The 17,500-nt window shown below is 37.3% G+C and overlaps 1 protein-coding gene across 1 annotated transcript in view; it reads right to left on the bottom strand.

Annotated features, from left to right (window-relative positions):
• Window positions 1-10,454: 10,454 nt before the first annotated feature.
• LOC143019755 (uncharacterized) overlaps window positions 10,455-17,500 on the bottom strand; it is a 16,359-nt gene continuing 9,313 nt past the window's right edge. Inside the window, exons 3-5 of the mRNA XM_076175737.1 lie at window positions 16,833-16,984; window positions 12,328-12,489; window positions 10,455-10,673 (exon numbers count right to left, since the gene is read on the bottom strand). Of these exons, the coding sequence (XP_076031852.1) occupies window positions 10,455-10,673; window positions 12,328-12,489; window positions 16,833-16,984 (533 nt within the window). The remainder of the gene's footprint in view (window positions 10,674-12,327; window positions 12,490-16,832; window positions 16,985-17,500) is intronic.

The following is a 17,500-nucleotide window of genomic DNA, read 5'->3' as shown; positions in this document are numbered from 1 at the left end:
ATTACAAAATGATGATGATGATGATGATGATAATAATAATAATGATGATAATAATAATAATAATAATAATAATAATAATAATAATAATAATAATAATAATATAATAATAATAATAATAATAATAATAATAATAATAATAATAATAATAATAATAATAATAATAATAATAATAATAATAATAATAATAATAATAATAATAATAATAATAATAATAATAATAATAATAATAATAATAATAATAATAATAATAATAATGATAATAATGATAATAATGATAATAATGATAATAATAATAATAATAATAATAATAATAATAATAATAATAATAATAATGATGATGATGATGATGATGATGATGATGATGATGATGATGATGATGATGATGATGATGATGATGATGATGATGATGATGATGATGATGATGATGATGATGATGATGATGATGATGATGATGATGATGATGATGATGATGATGATGATGATGATGATGATGATGAAGATGATGATAATAATAATAATAATAATAATGGATTAATTAATCAATTAATTAATAGATATATAAAAACGCGTATGAAGAACATAAATGGAATATCTGTGGTGACCTAATGATTGTGGCACTTTTACTTGGAATGCAGTTGGGTTACACAAAATTTGTTGTTTTTTCTGTGAGTGGGACAGTCGGGATAAGAGAAGTCATCATGAAAAGAATATGTGGCCGAAGCGATCTCTGACCACAGGAGATAAGAATGTTGTCAATCCTCCTTTTGTTGATTCAGAGAAAATTTGTCTGCCTCTGCATATTAAGCTAGAACTACTTTTTTTTCTTTCTTTTATGGATAGAACTGGCAAGGAATTCACATATATGAAAAATAAGTTTCCTAGAATAAGTGATGCATAAATCAAAGAAGGTATTTTTGTTGGACCACATACTAGGGAGCTGATGAGAGTCTAGAATTCTGATGAAGAGTTAAATGACCTTGAAAGACCTGCATGGCTGTCATTTAAGAAACTTTGCGCAGAGTTTTTGGTGGAATCATAAAGCAAATAAATATTCTGAAATCACAAAAGAGCTACCGACACCCTACAAGGCCTTGGGATGCAACATGAATATAAAAATTCACTTCCTAGACTCTCATTTGGACTTATACCTTGCAAATCTTGGCGCCGTCAATGACGAGTACGGTGAGAGGTTTCACCAGGCATTCTGAACACGAAAACCCGGTATCAAGGGAAGTGGAGAAAGTGAAGAAAATTGTAAGTGACTGTGGACTTACTGAAAGTGTTAGTAGTCTGGGGGTTGAAAAACTCGTCGGTGTATCTTTGTATACGCACGAGGGAATAATGTCTATGGGCTGATGAACAATACGTATGTGTATTTGGGTGTAGATAACACTTCTGAGACTGGGGTGGATTCATGATGAATTCTTCTACGAGAGGCAAGAAAGTTTCCTCAAACGATGAAAACCATAGGTATTTAATGAGTGTTTAATCTTGAGTTTAGCTGATTTTGACGTGTGAGAGGAAGAAGTATGTCTGTTTCTTTTGGAAGGCATGTCCATAGCCGTCAGTAAAGTGGATAAGTTAGAGTCCTGGGGAGGGTTTGGAGTGGTTGAGCAGTGGAAACTCTGTTGTATGAAGGTGGTAGAACAATTTGTACTAGCAGCTAGTGCATCCTCGTATGATAAAACGGAGTGAATTTGAAGGGAGGAAGTACAAGCAACTGACGAGGGGTCATGGTCTACCTTTGGCAGGACGGCTACCTGAATATGTTTTTCGTTATGAGGGTTTCTGATGGCAATGCATGGAGGAAATGGTTTGCATAAGCTATACAAAATTGAGCATGGTAAATAACAATGTTATGTTGTTTCATAAGTTTTAAACCTATAAATATATCAGCAGGAAAGTGAACGTCAACTACGTACGCGGTAACTGGAATGGATAGGCACTGATCTTTGAAACTAATGTCTAGGGAGAATTTACCGACCATCGGGAATAGTACTGTACACCATCTATATTGCAAAGGGTGGCGTCGGGAGGCTCCAAAATGGTGAAACGCTTTCTTGCAGTGAGGAATTTATGAAAATTCTAAATTAACATTATATTCACTGGGGAACCCGTGTCGAGAAAGACTGTCACTCTGGTGTTACTAGAAGTTGCATGGAATGTTAAGAAAGGGGAAAACACACATACGTATTGTTTATCAGCCCAAAGACATTGTTCCCTCGTGCGTATACAAAGATACATCTACGAGTTTTTCAACCCCCAGACTACTAACACTTTCAGTAAGTCCACAGTCACTTACAATTTTCTTCACTTTCTCCACTTCCCTTGATACCAGGTTTCCGTGTTCAGAATGCCTGGTGAAACCTCTCACCGTACTCGTCATTGACGGCGCCAAGATTTGCAAGGTATAAGTCCAAATGAGAGTCTAGGAAGTGAATTTTTATATTCATGTTGCATCCCAAGGCCTTGTAGGGTGTCAGTAGCTCTTTTGTGATTTCAGAATATTTATTTGCTTTATGATTCCATCAAAACTCTGCGCAAAATTTCTTAAATGACAGCCATGCAAGGTCTTTCAAGGTCATTTAACTCTTCATCAGAATTCTAGACTCTCATCAGCTCCCTAGTATGTGGTCCAACAAAAATACCTTCTTTGATTTATGCATCACTTATTCTAGGAAACTTATTTTTCAAATATGTGAATCCCTTGCCAGTTCTATAAAAAAAAAAGTCCTAGATTGATATGCAGAGGCAGATAAATTTTCTCTGAATCAACAAAAGGAGGATTGACAACATTCTTATCTCCTGGGATCAGAGATCGCTTCGACAACATATTCTTTTCATGATGACATCTCTTATCCCGACTGTTCCACTCACAGAAAAAGCATTAAAATTTTGTGTAACCCAACTGCATTCCAAGTAAAAGTGCCACAATCATTAGGCCACCATAGATATTCCATTTATGTTCTTCATACGCGTTTTTTATATATCTATTAATTAATTGATTAATTAATCCATTATTATTATTATTATTATTATTATTATTATTATTATTATTATTATTATTATTATTATTATTATTATTATTATTATCATTATTATTATTATTATTGTTATCATTATTATTATTATTGTTATTATAATTATCATTATTATTACTATTATTTTTATTATTATTATTATTATTATTATTTTATTATTATTATTATTATTGTTATTATTATTATTATTACTATTTTATTATTATTATTATTGTTATCATTATTATTACTATTATTATTATTATTATTAATATTATTATTATTATTATTATTATTATTATTATTATTATTATTATCATTATTATTATTATCATTATTATTATTATTATCATTATTATTATTATTATTATTATTATTATTATTATTATTATTATCATTATTATTATTGTTATTATTACTATTATTATTATTATTATCATTATTATTATTATTATTATTATCATCATCATCATCATCATCATCATTTTGTAATAGAGGCTTCATACTCTCATATGTTTCCTTCATGTTAGATGCATTGACCAGAGGAACAGCAAGAAATTTATTTCTATTGTGGAGCAAAACAGTTTCCAGGCTCAATTTTGAAGAGTCAATAAACAAACGCCACACATTGCTGTCATATATATGTTTAATTTTCTTCATAACAGAATATACATCATTGTAAAAAACCACACCATCCTCAAGTGATAAAAACTGTTCAAAATCACAATGTCATTACGATAAAAACCAACTTTGGATTCTCTCTGGAGAAGATTCTAACCCTTTGAACTGGAAGCAAGAAGTTCAGATTGGTTTTTTGACAAGTTTGAATACCCCACAAGATCATTCAGATCTTCCTGGCTCGATAAATGTTGTTTACTTCAAGAACAAATTGGCTGAAAGTGCATAACAATCTCACGCAGCGTTGCCAAACTCAGTGTTGGCAATCGTTTGATTGAAACTTATCCAACGAAACATACCGCGGAACACAAAAAATGTGGGTGATGAAATTTTTTTGGATTCTGCTTACAATGAATTCTTTGGGACAAAATTTGGTTAACCAGTGTTATCTAATGTCTTTCAGACAAATTCGCAACAGTCCTTTTTCTTCGTGTGTGTGTGTGTGTGTGTGTGTGTGTGTCTGTGTGTATTCACCTCGGATCTGCTGCAGCCTCCTTTCGAGACAGCCAGACACCACCCTACGGCAGTGAGCTCAGAGCTCATTATTAGCAGATCTCTGGGTAGGTCTGAGACCAATCACACTCCACACACCGGGACAGCAAGGTCACAACTCCTTGACTAACGTCCCGTACCTACTCGCTGCTAGGTGAACAGGGGCTACACGTGAAAGGAGACAAACCCAACTTGTCTCCGCCCGGCCGGGGAATCGAACCCCGATTCTCCGGCTTGTGAGGCCAGTGCTTTACCAATCCGCCACCGGGCCGTGTCTGTGTGTGTCTGTGAGTGTCTGTGTGTGTGTGTGTGTGTGTGTGTGTGTGTGTGTGTGTGTGTGTGTGTGTGTGTGTGTGTGTGTGTGTGTGTGTGTGTGTGTGTGTGTGTGTGTGTGTGTGTGTGTGTGTGTTCACTTGGTCTTTGGATCACGTGTTGGACTCGTGATCGACAGCTATTTCCCTCCTGGAAGAGAGCTCAGAGCTCGTAGGTCCGATCTATGGGTAATGCTATGACCTTGCACACACACACACCCCCAACTCCCCGCCCACGAGAGTCAGAGTAACGACCCGAGGCACAGCGATACCGAAATAATTTCGGCCCTGGGCAGGATTCGAACTGAGTGCTGGGAGCACTTCTGCTTCCCAGTTCAGCGCTTTACCAACTATGCCACCGAGTCGGTGTGTGTGTGTGTGTGTGTGTGTGTGTGTGTGTGTGTGTGTGTGTGTGTGTGTGTGTGTGTGTGTGTGTGTGTGTGTGTGTGTGTGTGTGTGTGTGTGTGTGTGTGTGTGTGTGTGTGTGTGTGTGTGTGTGTGTGTGTGTGTGTGCGCGCGCCTAAGGTCACAGCATTACCCATAGATCGTTCATATATGAACTCTGAGTTCTCTTCGGAGGGGGGGGGGAATAGCTGTCGCTCACGAGTCCAACACGTGATGCAAGACCATGGTGAATCACACACACACACACACACACACACACACACACACACACACACACACACACACACACACACACACACACACACACACACACACACAAACACACACACACACACACACACACACGCACACACACACGCACGCACACACGCACATACACACACACATACACACACACTTACACACATACACACACACACACACACACACAACACACACACAAACACACACACAAACACACACACACACACACACACACACACACACACACAAAACACACACACATAAACACACACACACACACACACACACACACACACCTTCACACACACACACACACACACACACACACACACACACACACACACACACACACACACACACACACACACACACACACACACACACACACACACACACAGACATATATATATATATATATATATATATATATATATATATATATATATATATACATACATACATACATATACCAAGGCTTTTTCCCCCTTCCAAGGGAGGTAGCCAAAAAGGGAAAGGCATAAAAACACTCCCACCCATTTCATCCCTAAATACACTCCACACACCCCTCCCACCCTCCCTCTCATCTGAGCACCTCCTGGATGACGGGTCATCCCTGCACCCTGCCCACCGCCCTGGGTCAGAAGCAGTGTCGCAAGACACAGTACATCCACAGCAAGGCTGCTTCATTTAATCGGCGACCCCCCCTCTCCGTCTCCCTTTGCATATAAGGCGAGGACGGGGAGAAATCCCTTCGGGCTGCGTCAAAATTTACTCACACATACTACCCCAACCCCCACCCCCCCGCCCATTTCTCCTCATGCAGTCACAACATCAATCATATACAACCATTCTCCACTCACCTCTGTCTTCCGTCCTCTCCCTTCCTTCCTCAACAGACATTCCCCTCTTCCCCAAAGCCCCCTTCACCCCATCCATCCACCTCATCCTAGGACGTCCCCTCATGTTCACTCCCTCCACATCTGCCTTCCATACCTCTTTTACTAGTCTTTCTTCACTCATTCTTTCCATGTGTCCAAACCATCCTAATATTCTTTCATCAACCCTATCTCCCAAATCCTTTTTCACCCCTGTTCTCTTCCTCACCTCCTCATTTCTCACTCTATCTAGCCTAGTAACCCCCACCATACTTCTCAGACACCTCATCTCAAACACATTCAAACTTCTTCTCTCTTCTTCTCTTATGTTCCACGTTTCTGCCCCATACAGTGCTGTTGGCACAATCACTCCTTCATACAGTCTCCTCTTCGCATCCATTCCCAAATGTCTATTCCTCATTACACTCTTTAATCCACCAAGGCATTTACTCGCTTCTCTCAATCTACATTCTACCTCCACCTTCACTCCACCTTTTCCTGCTACACTTGCACCCAAGTGTCTAAAACTATCCACTTCCTCCAGTCGCTCTCCCTTAATGTTCACTTCCAGTCTACTGCCACTTTCACCCCTTGTACATCTCATCACCTTTACTTTTACCCACATTTATCTTTAGCTTTCTTCTATCACATACTCTCCCAAACTCTGCCACCAGCTTCCTCAATCCCTCCTCTGACCCTGCCACAAGCGCAGTGTCGTCCGCAAACAACAGCTGGCTCACCTCCCACTTTTCTCCATTTTCTTTAACCATCTCCAATCCCTGACTCACTACCCTAGCATTCACCTCTCGCACCACCCCATCCATGTATAAGTTGAACAGCCAGGGCGACATAACGCATCCTTGACGAAGTCCCACCTTTACTTCAAACCACTCACTCTCTCCATTTCTAATCCTAACACATGCTCTACTACTCTCATAAAAACTCTTGACAGCTCCCAAAAGCTTTCCTCCTATCCCATAAATCTGAATAACCTCCCACAGTGCCTTTCTGTCTACCTGTGGCCCAGGGCTGAAAGGATTTCAGTATCACTTCGCTGCGAGGTGTTACTCCAGCTCTCGTGGGCGGAGAGTTGTGTGTGTGTGTGTGTGTGTGTGTAAGGAATATGCTGTTTCCGTATGGTCACTGAATCTCATAAAAGACATAGATTAGAAAAATGCAAATGCGAGCCACAAATCTGATTCCAATATCAGAAATGCATTTTAAATTACACAAATATCGACTAAAACATCTGAATACATTTACTCTAAAAAAGTTCAGACCCAGTGGTGATTTGATACAGGTTTTCAAGATTCTAAAACGAATTAACATCAAAAGTGACGAAATTTTCACACTAAATGCGAATCAGACAAGAAACAATGGTCTCAAACTGTCAAAAAGTTGATTTAAATTGAATGTTTGTAGAAACAACTTTGCTAACCGTGTAGTAAATGAATGGAATAAACTTCCTGTAGAGGCAGTGGTTCGAATCTTTAAGATTGAATTAGATAAACACCTATTATACTGTGACAGCTGCCATTTTTTATTTATCATTTCTATTTAGTTATTATCATCTATTTATTTTTTATTTATATATTGATTGTTATATATTATTGTTTGCTATTTTTGTTTGCTTATTATTTATCATTATCTATTTATTTCATTAATTTATCTACTTCTTTATTTATTTTTTATTTTTCCTCATCCGACCTAATTATAGACCAAAAGGTCTCCAGTCGATATGCTCTTCCTTTGTAATTCTTTTGGACATAAGAACATAAGAACATAAGAAATAAAGGAGACTGCAAAAGACCATAAGGCCTACACTAGGCAGCTCCGTATCCATCACCACCTGTCATCCCCATCCATAAAGTTGTCTAATCGTTTTTTAAAACAACTGATAGTTTCAGCGCTTACTACATGGTTACTAAGTTTATTCCATTCATCGACCACCCTATTAGTAAACCAATTCTTGCCTATTTCCTTCTTAAATCTAAATTTGTCCAGTTTATACCCATTACTGCGAGTCCTGCTCTGTTGTTTTATCATGATGACCTTGTTTGCATCACCCTTGTTATAGCCTTTGATCCACTTGAACACTTCTATAAGATCAACCGCACTCTGCGTCTTTCCAGAGAGTGTAAGTTTAGGTGCCTAAGCCTCTCTTCGTAAGGCAAATTTCCGAGTCCTTGTATCATTTTGGTCATTCTTCTCTGTACTGATTCTAGTGAATTTACGTCCATTCTGTAGGACGGAGACCAAAACTGTACCGCATAGTCAAGGATGGGTCTAACTATCGCTAGATAGAGTTTAATAATTACCTCTGCACTTCTATTCGTTACCGTCCTAGCAATGAAGCCTAATGCTATGTTAGCTTTATTTCTGGCGCTAATGCACTGCTTCCTGGTTTTAAGGTCCGGACTCACCAGAACTTCCAAGTCCCTCTCGCACTCAGTTTTTTTCTAAAAACGTGTTATCTAAGTTGTATCTATTTTCGGGGTTGTGTAGCCCTACGTTTAACACGCTACACTTAGAGATATTGAAGTTCCTTTGTGTGTGTGTGTGTGTGTGTGTGTGTGTGTGTGTGTGTGTGTGTGTGTGTGTGTGTGTGTGTGTGTGTGTGTGTGTGTGTGTGTGTGTGTGTGTGTGTGTGTGTGTGTGTGTGTGTGTGTGTGTGTGTGTGTGTGTGTGTGTGTGTGTGTGTGTGTGTGTGTGTGTGTGTGTGTGTGTGTGTGTGTGTGTGTGTGTGTGTGCGCGCGCGCAGGTCACCTAACTCAAAATCATATTTCTAAACCAATGTAACGTGACTCCTTCTCCTCCTCCTCTGCCTCCTCCTGTGGCTGTTCCCTCTATCCAAGTTGTGTTTTTCCTCTATGTCATGACATCGTCCGAAGATCATTGCATTAAATCTGTGCTAGGTTGCTGTTGTGCTCGCCTACTGAATTTAATGTGAATGTGTTGCGGACAGTAACGTTGAGGGATGAGATGTATCAGTTTTTAGGGTCACCAGTAAGCTTGTGTTTTTCCACCGTAAGAACTAGTGCAGAGTGCATTTTCTAGAATTTGTCAATTTGACACTATATGTTTACAGTATTTGATGAAAAAGAAATAATAGATTGACATTCATAGGTGTAAGCCAATAATGGCATATAGTTCGTGTGGCGAGTCTTGAATTTGGTGAAATTATGAAGAGGGTGAGCATCATTGAGGCGTCCAACGATTGAACTGGTGACTAGTTCCTTCTTGTGAGCAGCAGCTACCTACCTCAGTGGAATGTCCAGAGGATTCTCCTCTTTGACAGTAAGCTTGTGTTTTCGTGTGAACTAGGTATCTGCATTGTTTGTGGCAATAATCAAGGTCATAATATATTACTGACAGATCTAATATTGGGCTGATTCAATTGTAGGTGTATGACCTGCTTGGAAAAACTGAATTTCGAATGCAGCAGGCTGTAGTTTGGTCTGGACTTCGTTTCGGAATTAATACTAATGTAGAACTCGTGTGTCATGCACTGCTAAAATATTTGGTTAGTTGATTGTGTGTTGCTCATCAGGATGGTAATTTAAACAATTTATGTGTGTGTATATATATATATATATATATATATACTTTGCATACATATATATATACACACACACAAATATATATATATATATATATATATATATATATATATATATATATATATATATATATATATATTCCACTAGGAAATGGAAAAACGTTTATTTCCAAATGTCATAATGACACAAACACTCGTCGGAAGACTAGCCTGCATAAAGGATTTGATGAAATACAGTACATGCCATGCTTCACGTAGGTGCCCTCGGCGAAAAGATTAGTCCGTGAACTAAGTCGTACTGTTTTGTAGGATCACGGTGGCATGACGGTACGTTCCTCGTCTTATAAAAAGCAAGCCGCTCAGGTGAGGGTTCGAATCCCAGTAGGAGAGTGTATTTCCAAATGTCATAATGACACACACACACACGCACACATACACACACACACACACACACACAAACACACACACACACACACATATATATATATATATATATATATATATATATATATATATATATATATTTATATATATTTGTATTTGAATTATCACAGATGTGTATATATATATATATATATATATATATATATGTAGTGTATATATGTATATGTGTGCGTGTGTGCGTGCGTGTGTGTGTGTGTATATGTAAGTATATATTTTTCATCTAAATTATGCACTGGATTTAACAGGTGTGTTCAGTACGATATCAGATTCCTCACTGCGTCTTTCTCTCTCGAGCGGATGCAGTGTCTGTAAAAACAACTTTACCTTAGCCCTTCATACACAAGTTCGAAAACCACTTCCCTTACTTCTACATCTTCCTTCCTCTTCTCTTCCTCTACCTCTCCTCTTTCTTTTACCTCCTCTGTATTCAACAATATTCCCACTCTGGATGCTTGGCTGGTCGGCACTCCACGGGACATTTCTTGTTGATTTTTTGGTTTCTGTAAATCGGTATGTAGGTCTTCGCACCAACGAAGGCTCTGGAGGGGTCTCTTTGGCTCGGGAAGGGGACAGAGTTCTTGAACTTCTTGCAGCAGAAAGCGTCGTGTTCGAGGATTTGCCCTTGGATCGCTGGGTACAGGTACGTCTGCCAAAAGGATTAGGAATCACTCAATTTCGAAACTTGAGTTGTCGCCTTATAAATGAAGCGGTCCTGATGTGCATGTGCTGTAAGAGTAGCCTATCTTTCTACATTGCTTCTGAACAGGAGACAAGGATGACTTCTTGTCCACGAGGAGCTAAGATGAAAGGGTGGTGGATGGGAATGGAATAGGTGGGAACGGGTGCATACATTGCCTGCCTACCTCCTTTATAAAAGGGAAGAGGCCCTTGCATACAGAAATATGAAACTGTCGCAAAAATTACATATCGACAACTAACCGAATAGATGTATTAAATGATGCATGCACTTCTGCCAATATATGTGACAACTTTTACCCTTTGAACTCCTTTATTTTGTTCATTTAGTCATTTTGTTCAGACAAACACCAATTGGCTTCATTCAGTTAAGGGAGACTTCTGAAGCATTAGTGGATTAATTCCGTCACAAGTAGTATAATGCTATGAAGAGGAAGGTTAGAAGCGACGCCAGAAGGCGCGTAGCTTTAGACGAAGCCGCATCGTTTGTCCTATGCACCTGGGCTGTTGGGGTAGGTAACAGTCACTGCTGGGAATCGGAGGGGAGGGTGGGATTCGAACCCACAACTGCAAAGCAAATGCAAGGTCACCACTCTTCCGACTGATTATGACACCAGCGCACAATGCTATGTAAAGGCATAAGATTGCCAGGTAGAAACCAGAATGGAAGCTTAGTGTGTACGGGTTAACTAAGGCGGGTCTAACTAACAACACGTATATCGAGTTTGAGCGTTGACCCCCCCCCCCTCTGCCCCGCAACTAGGGTCAATTTAGCGGAGTGTAACGGTCATAACCGACATATCTTCAGCAGAAATATGAACTATGATTACTTTATTTGAGATATTATTTTTCTATAAGCTAAGGAAGGAAAATCTATATCAATATTTCTTCATATATTGCCCATTAGTTTGTAAACATAAGATGGCGGGCCCAGCGGGCCCCTTTCAGTCACTTGCTCCTGCAATGGAACTACAAATGTTGTTAACTTTGTTTAAACTTAAGTTCAAGGGGAAGAAGGGTGTTTAGGGGACTGTATGTGTCTATTGTGATCATGTCATTGAAAGATAATATATGGATGCTGTTGTGGTGCTATTTTGCATTCAAGAATCTTCAAATGCTACTATTGTATATCATTACAAAGTAAGAATACAATTACATGGGATAAAAACCCAGTGGTTACTAAAATAGTTCCTACAAACTACAGAGGAAAGATGGTGTTGTGCTTCGCAGAACGATGCAGGGGAACTTAATGTTTCATGTTGGGATAATTTAAGCTTAAGCTTAAAGTGAAGACAGAGGTGACAGCATAATGAACATGGTAATGAAATGTCAATTACCAAAAAAAAAAAAAAAAAAAGCGACATTCCTATGCAACCATAAACAATACTCCTAAATACTTGTATGTAAATTGTCTTGCTATATCATTCATATGCAAGAACCTTAAGATGTCATGAAATTAAAAGACCATTATACCAGATTAAAATGAAAGAGCAAACTACTAGGACACGTGCATTTTTTTGTTTTGCAAGACTGGTTGAATTTTGATTTATAGTTACGCTCATTGAAAGCATACATAAAAAGGACGAAGAAAATAAAATACTTACTCTCAGTGCAAATTGGTCCAAGCCTCGCTTATTACTGGTGATCATAAATATCTTTTCGCGAGCTTTAGCAACCTCTTTAGAATTCAAATCTAAGCAACCACCCCACATGCCGCCCAACATTGGCACACCGTGATCCGGATGGTCTCGCATGACGTGGTAGCACTGAAACAAAAATGTATAGTCAACTAAGTTGTTACATAAGTCAGCCCATATTTACATGCTAGAAATATCTTGAGAGAATATAAGGTATAATGAATTGTACTGGAAAAGCATCTGGACAGAAGGCCTTTCTATGGACATGGACAAATATAAGATTACAGATGATTGACTAAAGCTCAGGTGTTTAACTGAGTTTTGACATTCAGAGGTGCTTTCGTGCCATTCACAAGTTTACTATGAACAATTTATTAGCCACTTCCAAACTCTACATAAAGGGTTATCTCTAATGTAAAGCAAGGTAACCTTAGCAGTTTTCTATGTCCGTTAGTATTAAAAACGATATTAAATCCCAGATAACAAATGTACAACGCGTCTTCGTAATGAGATGCCAACAAGGAATATTTTAGTGGCTCATTTGTGCGACAGTGTTTCTATCTAAAATAACTTTGATTGGCAATTGTTTGACAATTACTTCGCCGGGTATTGAATAAATTTAATTAGCCTTAGAACGCTATTAGAACAAATTTGGTAGCATTCAGGACTTTGTTTTATGAAATACTAGATAATTTCGCAAAGCTTGAAGACATCTGATCCATCAAGCCGTCAACTCTGTACAATGATGTCTCCCCATTTTGTCCACAGGTCATATCGTTACCAGCTTATGCCATATTATTCCTGTATATTTCTCCATCCCATTGCCCTTTCTAAATAATCCCTTGATTGTATAAAAAGGTACTGATTGACTATTTGGCAGTTGTAAAGATAGATTAATGTTTTCTTCTTATTTGCAAATGAAAACCTGAAACACACATAGGAACACAGAAGAAGCAGAAAAAACAACATCTAATAATGAATAAAAGCTTCCATTCAGTATTCACTAAGGGAAAGAAGTTCAAGGGAGAGAAGGATGACGCTGTTTTATACAACATTGCAAGTGAATAAACTTCTCGAGAACTTGGAAGCGAGAGAGACCTTGAACCCAGATGTGATTTCGTAATGGATGCACCACCGAGGCACTTTGTTATGTAGTTACCACGTAAAAGCAAGATCATAAAAAGAACCGAATGTAATGAGTTTAACGTTATTTTGACTTTGTTGTTATACGCCTTTAGACATACTTTGAGATTTGCATATTGAGATCACTGGATTTATATGTTGCTAGGCTATAGTTATTTTTGTATCTTGGTTAATATAATTTTCAAACCTCAACAATAATGTTAATTTATTTTCATAATAAATCTCTTTAAAACTTTTTAAGTGCATGCAGTTTAACATGGGCGAAATCGTATCTCATTTTCCTCGATCGTCATATATCTTGTATTTATATGTAGTCTAATCAATATATCTGTTTGTACCCTGTTTGCATACCAAGAACATTGTAAACACTACGAGACAGGAACCATGTATATACACCATAGATGGTATATACACCATCTATGGTATATATACATGGAACCATAGATGATACAACCAAACAAATGGAAATGACAATTGATATGAAGAATAAGCTCACCACTACCACAAAAAAGTCATTACATAAATTTACAACAAAATATTACCCCCAATTGGTAGTGCAACCGTCCATATAGTTTGTCAAAAATAGCTCACAAAATCTTGAAACAGAATAGTAAAAAAAAAGTTTAGGGAAATTTGAAACATAGAGAAGCATAGAGCGAATCCGGTCAGAAATAAACTCAGGAACTCGGAACTTGACCCGTGACTTCTTTTTCCAACTTCATATCATATATATATATGTGTATATATATATGTATATATATATGTATATATATATGCATATATATATGTATATATATGCATGAGAAATCACATAAACTCGTGATTCTAAATATGCGGAAAAACCACCAAGGAAAAAGAAAAACTGATGACCAAGCGCTTTCGTCTATTCAGACATCCTCAGGGTACATAGAAAAGAAAAAGTACACAAGAATATATACAAAGAGTATGAGGTCAGGGAGGGAACCAGGAGAGGTTGCGAGGATCTAATGTCAACCTGACCCGTTCGCGGCAGCGGACGTTTGGGCTACTACTCTTTTCACAATAAAATTGTCTAATTTATACATACCATGACTTAAATTTAAGTTATTGACAAATGTATCTTTGATCAGACTAGATTCTATTATATTTCTCGTCAAATATGACTTATCTTTAACAATTTCTTTAGCACCCTCCCAATTTGTACAATGATTAAAATCCCTTAGGTGAATAAATAAGGCATTAGAAATTTGCCCACTCTTGACGCTATACTGATGTTGTTTTAACCTTACTTTTAATTCTTTTCCAGTCTGACCAATATAGCACTTGTCGCAATTTTTACATGGAATTGAATATATACATCCTTCTTCCTTATATGGAGAGTTTTTAATTAAAAGACTTCTAACTGTATTGGAGTTCTTAAATGCCACTTGAATGTTGAAAGTCTTAAGAATATGAGGTAGTTTGACGAAATTCTCGTTGAAAGGCAGTACAAGTAGGTTCTTTACATTAAAAGTTTTACTAGCTTTTTCCTCGTAGAAAGATTTCTTTGCCGATTTATAAGAAATCTTCACGAGGTACTTAGGATATTTTCATTTTGAAGCTATGTTAGATATTCTTAAGAGTTCATCATCCAAAAACTCCGGACTGCAAATTCTATGGGCTCTCAGAAACATTGATGACAACACTGACATCTTTGTCCTGCAATGATGAGACGAATAAAAATGTACATATGAAAGGACATTGGTGGGTTTTCTATAGACATCAAATTTGAAGGACCTTTCCTTTCTGTAAATCATTACATCAAGGAAAGGTAAATGATTATTTTCTTCTATTTCCATGGTAAAATTAATGGAAGGGACCAAGGCATTGAGTTTAGTTAAGAACAAAGTAGGATCATCATTTGCAGGCCAAATACATAAGATATCATCAATGTATCTGTACCATGTGACAAAATGGGGGAGAATCTTAGGTAATCATTTAGTTTAAAAAAATTCCATGTAAAGATTGCTAAGAACTGGAGAAAGTGGGTTACCCATAGCCATATCAAACTTTTGCTGAAAAAAATTACCGTCAAATACAAAATATGAGTCAACAATGCATAATTTAATTAATTCAATGATAGTGGTGGTAGGCAGTGGCAACTCATGTTTCTTCAATTCTTCTTCAAGATACAACAATAAATCAAAAACCGGTACACGAGTAAATAACGAGGTAACATCATAACTTATTAACTTAAAATGGTAATTTAAATTTAGGTTGTTAAGCTTATCAACTAAATCTACATTGTTCTTAATGTGGCTACTAGAGATGGAGCCTACAAGAGGACTTAAAATAGACACTAGCCACTTAGATAACTTATAACTGGCAGATCCTATGGAACAAGTAATAAGTCTCACTGGATTATTAGGCTTGTGAGTTTTGATTAATCCATACATGTATGGCAGAGAAGGTGAGGTGGATGAAAACTCTTTAATTAAATGGTCATGACCTTTTAAAAGTTGTTTTAATTTTGATCTAAATTTGTTGTTGACGGACTCTAAAGGATTTTTCTTTAACTTAGTGTATGTGTTTTCATCACTCAATGAGGTTTCCATTTTGTCAATGTAATCGATCTTATTCAATATTACAACACTATTACTTTTATCTGCTTTAGTAACATGCAATTCTTTGTCATTCTTTAAATTGTTGTACTCTTTGAGAAAACGTTTCGGGCAAGTGGGCTGGTTAGAGTTAGACAAAGAATTATACACAAAACCTTTGCAAATATTAATGTCATCACTGGATACATCACCAAATTTAAGTCATGGTATGTATAAATTAGACAATTTTATTGTGAAAAGAGTAGTAGCCCAAACGTCCGCTGCCGCGAACGGGTCAGGTTGACATTAGATCCTCGCAACCTCTCCTGGTTCCCTCCCTGACCTCATACTCTTTGTATATATTCTTGTGTACTTTTTCTTTTCTATGTACCCTGAGGATGTCTGAATAGACGAAAGCGCTTGGTCATCAGTTTTTCTTTTTCCTTGGTGGTTTTTCCGCGTATATATATATATATATTTATACATATGTATATATATATATATATATATATACATATGTATATATATATATATATATAGATATGTATGTATGTATATTTCATAAAAGAATGCAGCGTGATATTGGACGGTAGTGGTGTCTCTAAATCACCAAAATCCTAACAGTATGAAACGTATACAAATATTACTCTTCTGAAACAGTATCGAGGGGTATACAATTAAGGGATATCATAATGTAGGAGACATATGCAAACAAAATTAGAAAGAATAATAAAAATACTAACAAACATTGAGATAAAGAAAATGGCTCACCTTGCCTGACCGAATCCACTCTCTTACGGCATCAACTTCTCGCTGGAGGATCTTGGAATCGGAGTCCCTGACGATGTAGCGGCTCACCGTTGGGTCCTGGATGACAGCAAACCGCCACACCATCCCTGCAACGTTTCGCACATTTCCCATGCCTGCAATAGGTTAAATGGCTCGGATTAGAAGACTGACTTAGTTTTGGAGAACTCAGCTAGATAAATAGGACTATGTGCTTACGCATACAGATATAAGAATACAGGGACCTAGGCAAAAATAGACAAAGCCACTGACACAAAGGCAGATGTGTACATAGATGCTGACAGGCAGTAATATAGACACATACGTATGAATCGTACACAATGAAAGACATACGCAGACTTGGACATGCAGACAGATACAGACTGTTAAGATGATACAAAAGGCATACAGGCACAGAAGCACCGACAAAGACATTTCTGCACGCTCCCAAGATTCTGTACGTCATTTTGGATGTCTGTTAATTTCATATCAGTTTAATAAGATTTCACCTTTAAGTTGAAAAGTATTTTTTCACAATAATCCTACCGGCGAAAGTGGAAAATAGCTAAAAATATATCACACCTAATATCTGAGCACACCATATGTATTTCTCATGTACTACTACTACTCAGTAATTCTAAACATTTAATGAC

This window comes from Oratosquilla oratoria, chromosome 38 (assembly GCF_046742065.1).
Source record: "Oratosquilla oratoria isolate Oo_2021 chromosome 38, ASM4674206v1, whole genome shotgun sequence".
Taxonomy (NCBI): Eukaryota; Metazoa; Arthropoda; class Malacostraca; order Stomatopoda; family Squillidae; genus Oratosquilla; species Oratosquilla oratoria.
The sequence above is the reverse complement of the archived record's forward strand: the minus strand, read 5'-3'. Positions and strand labels throughout refer to the sequence as shown.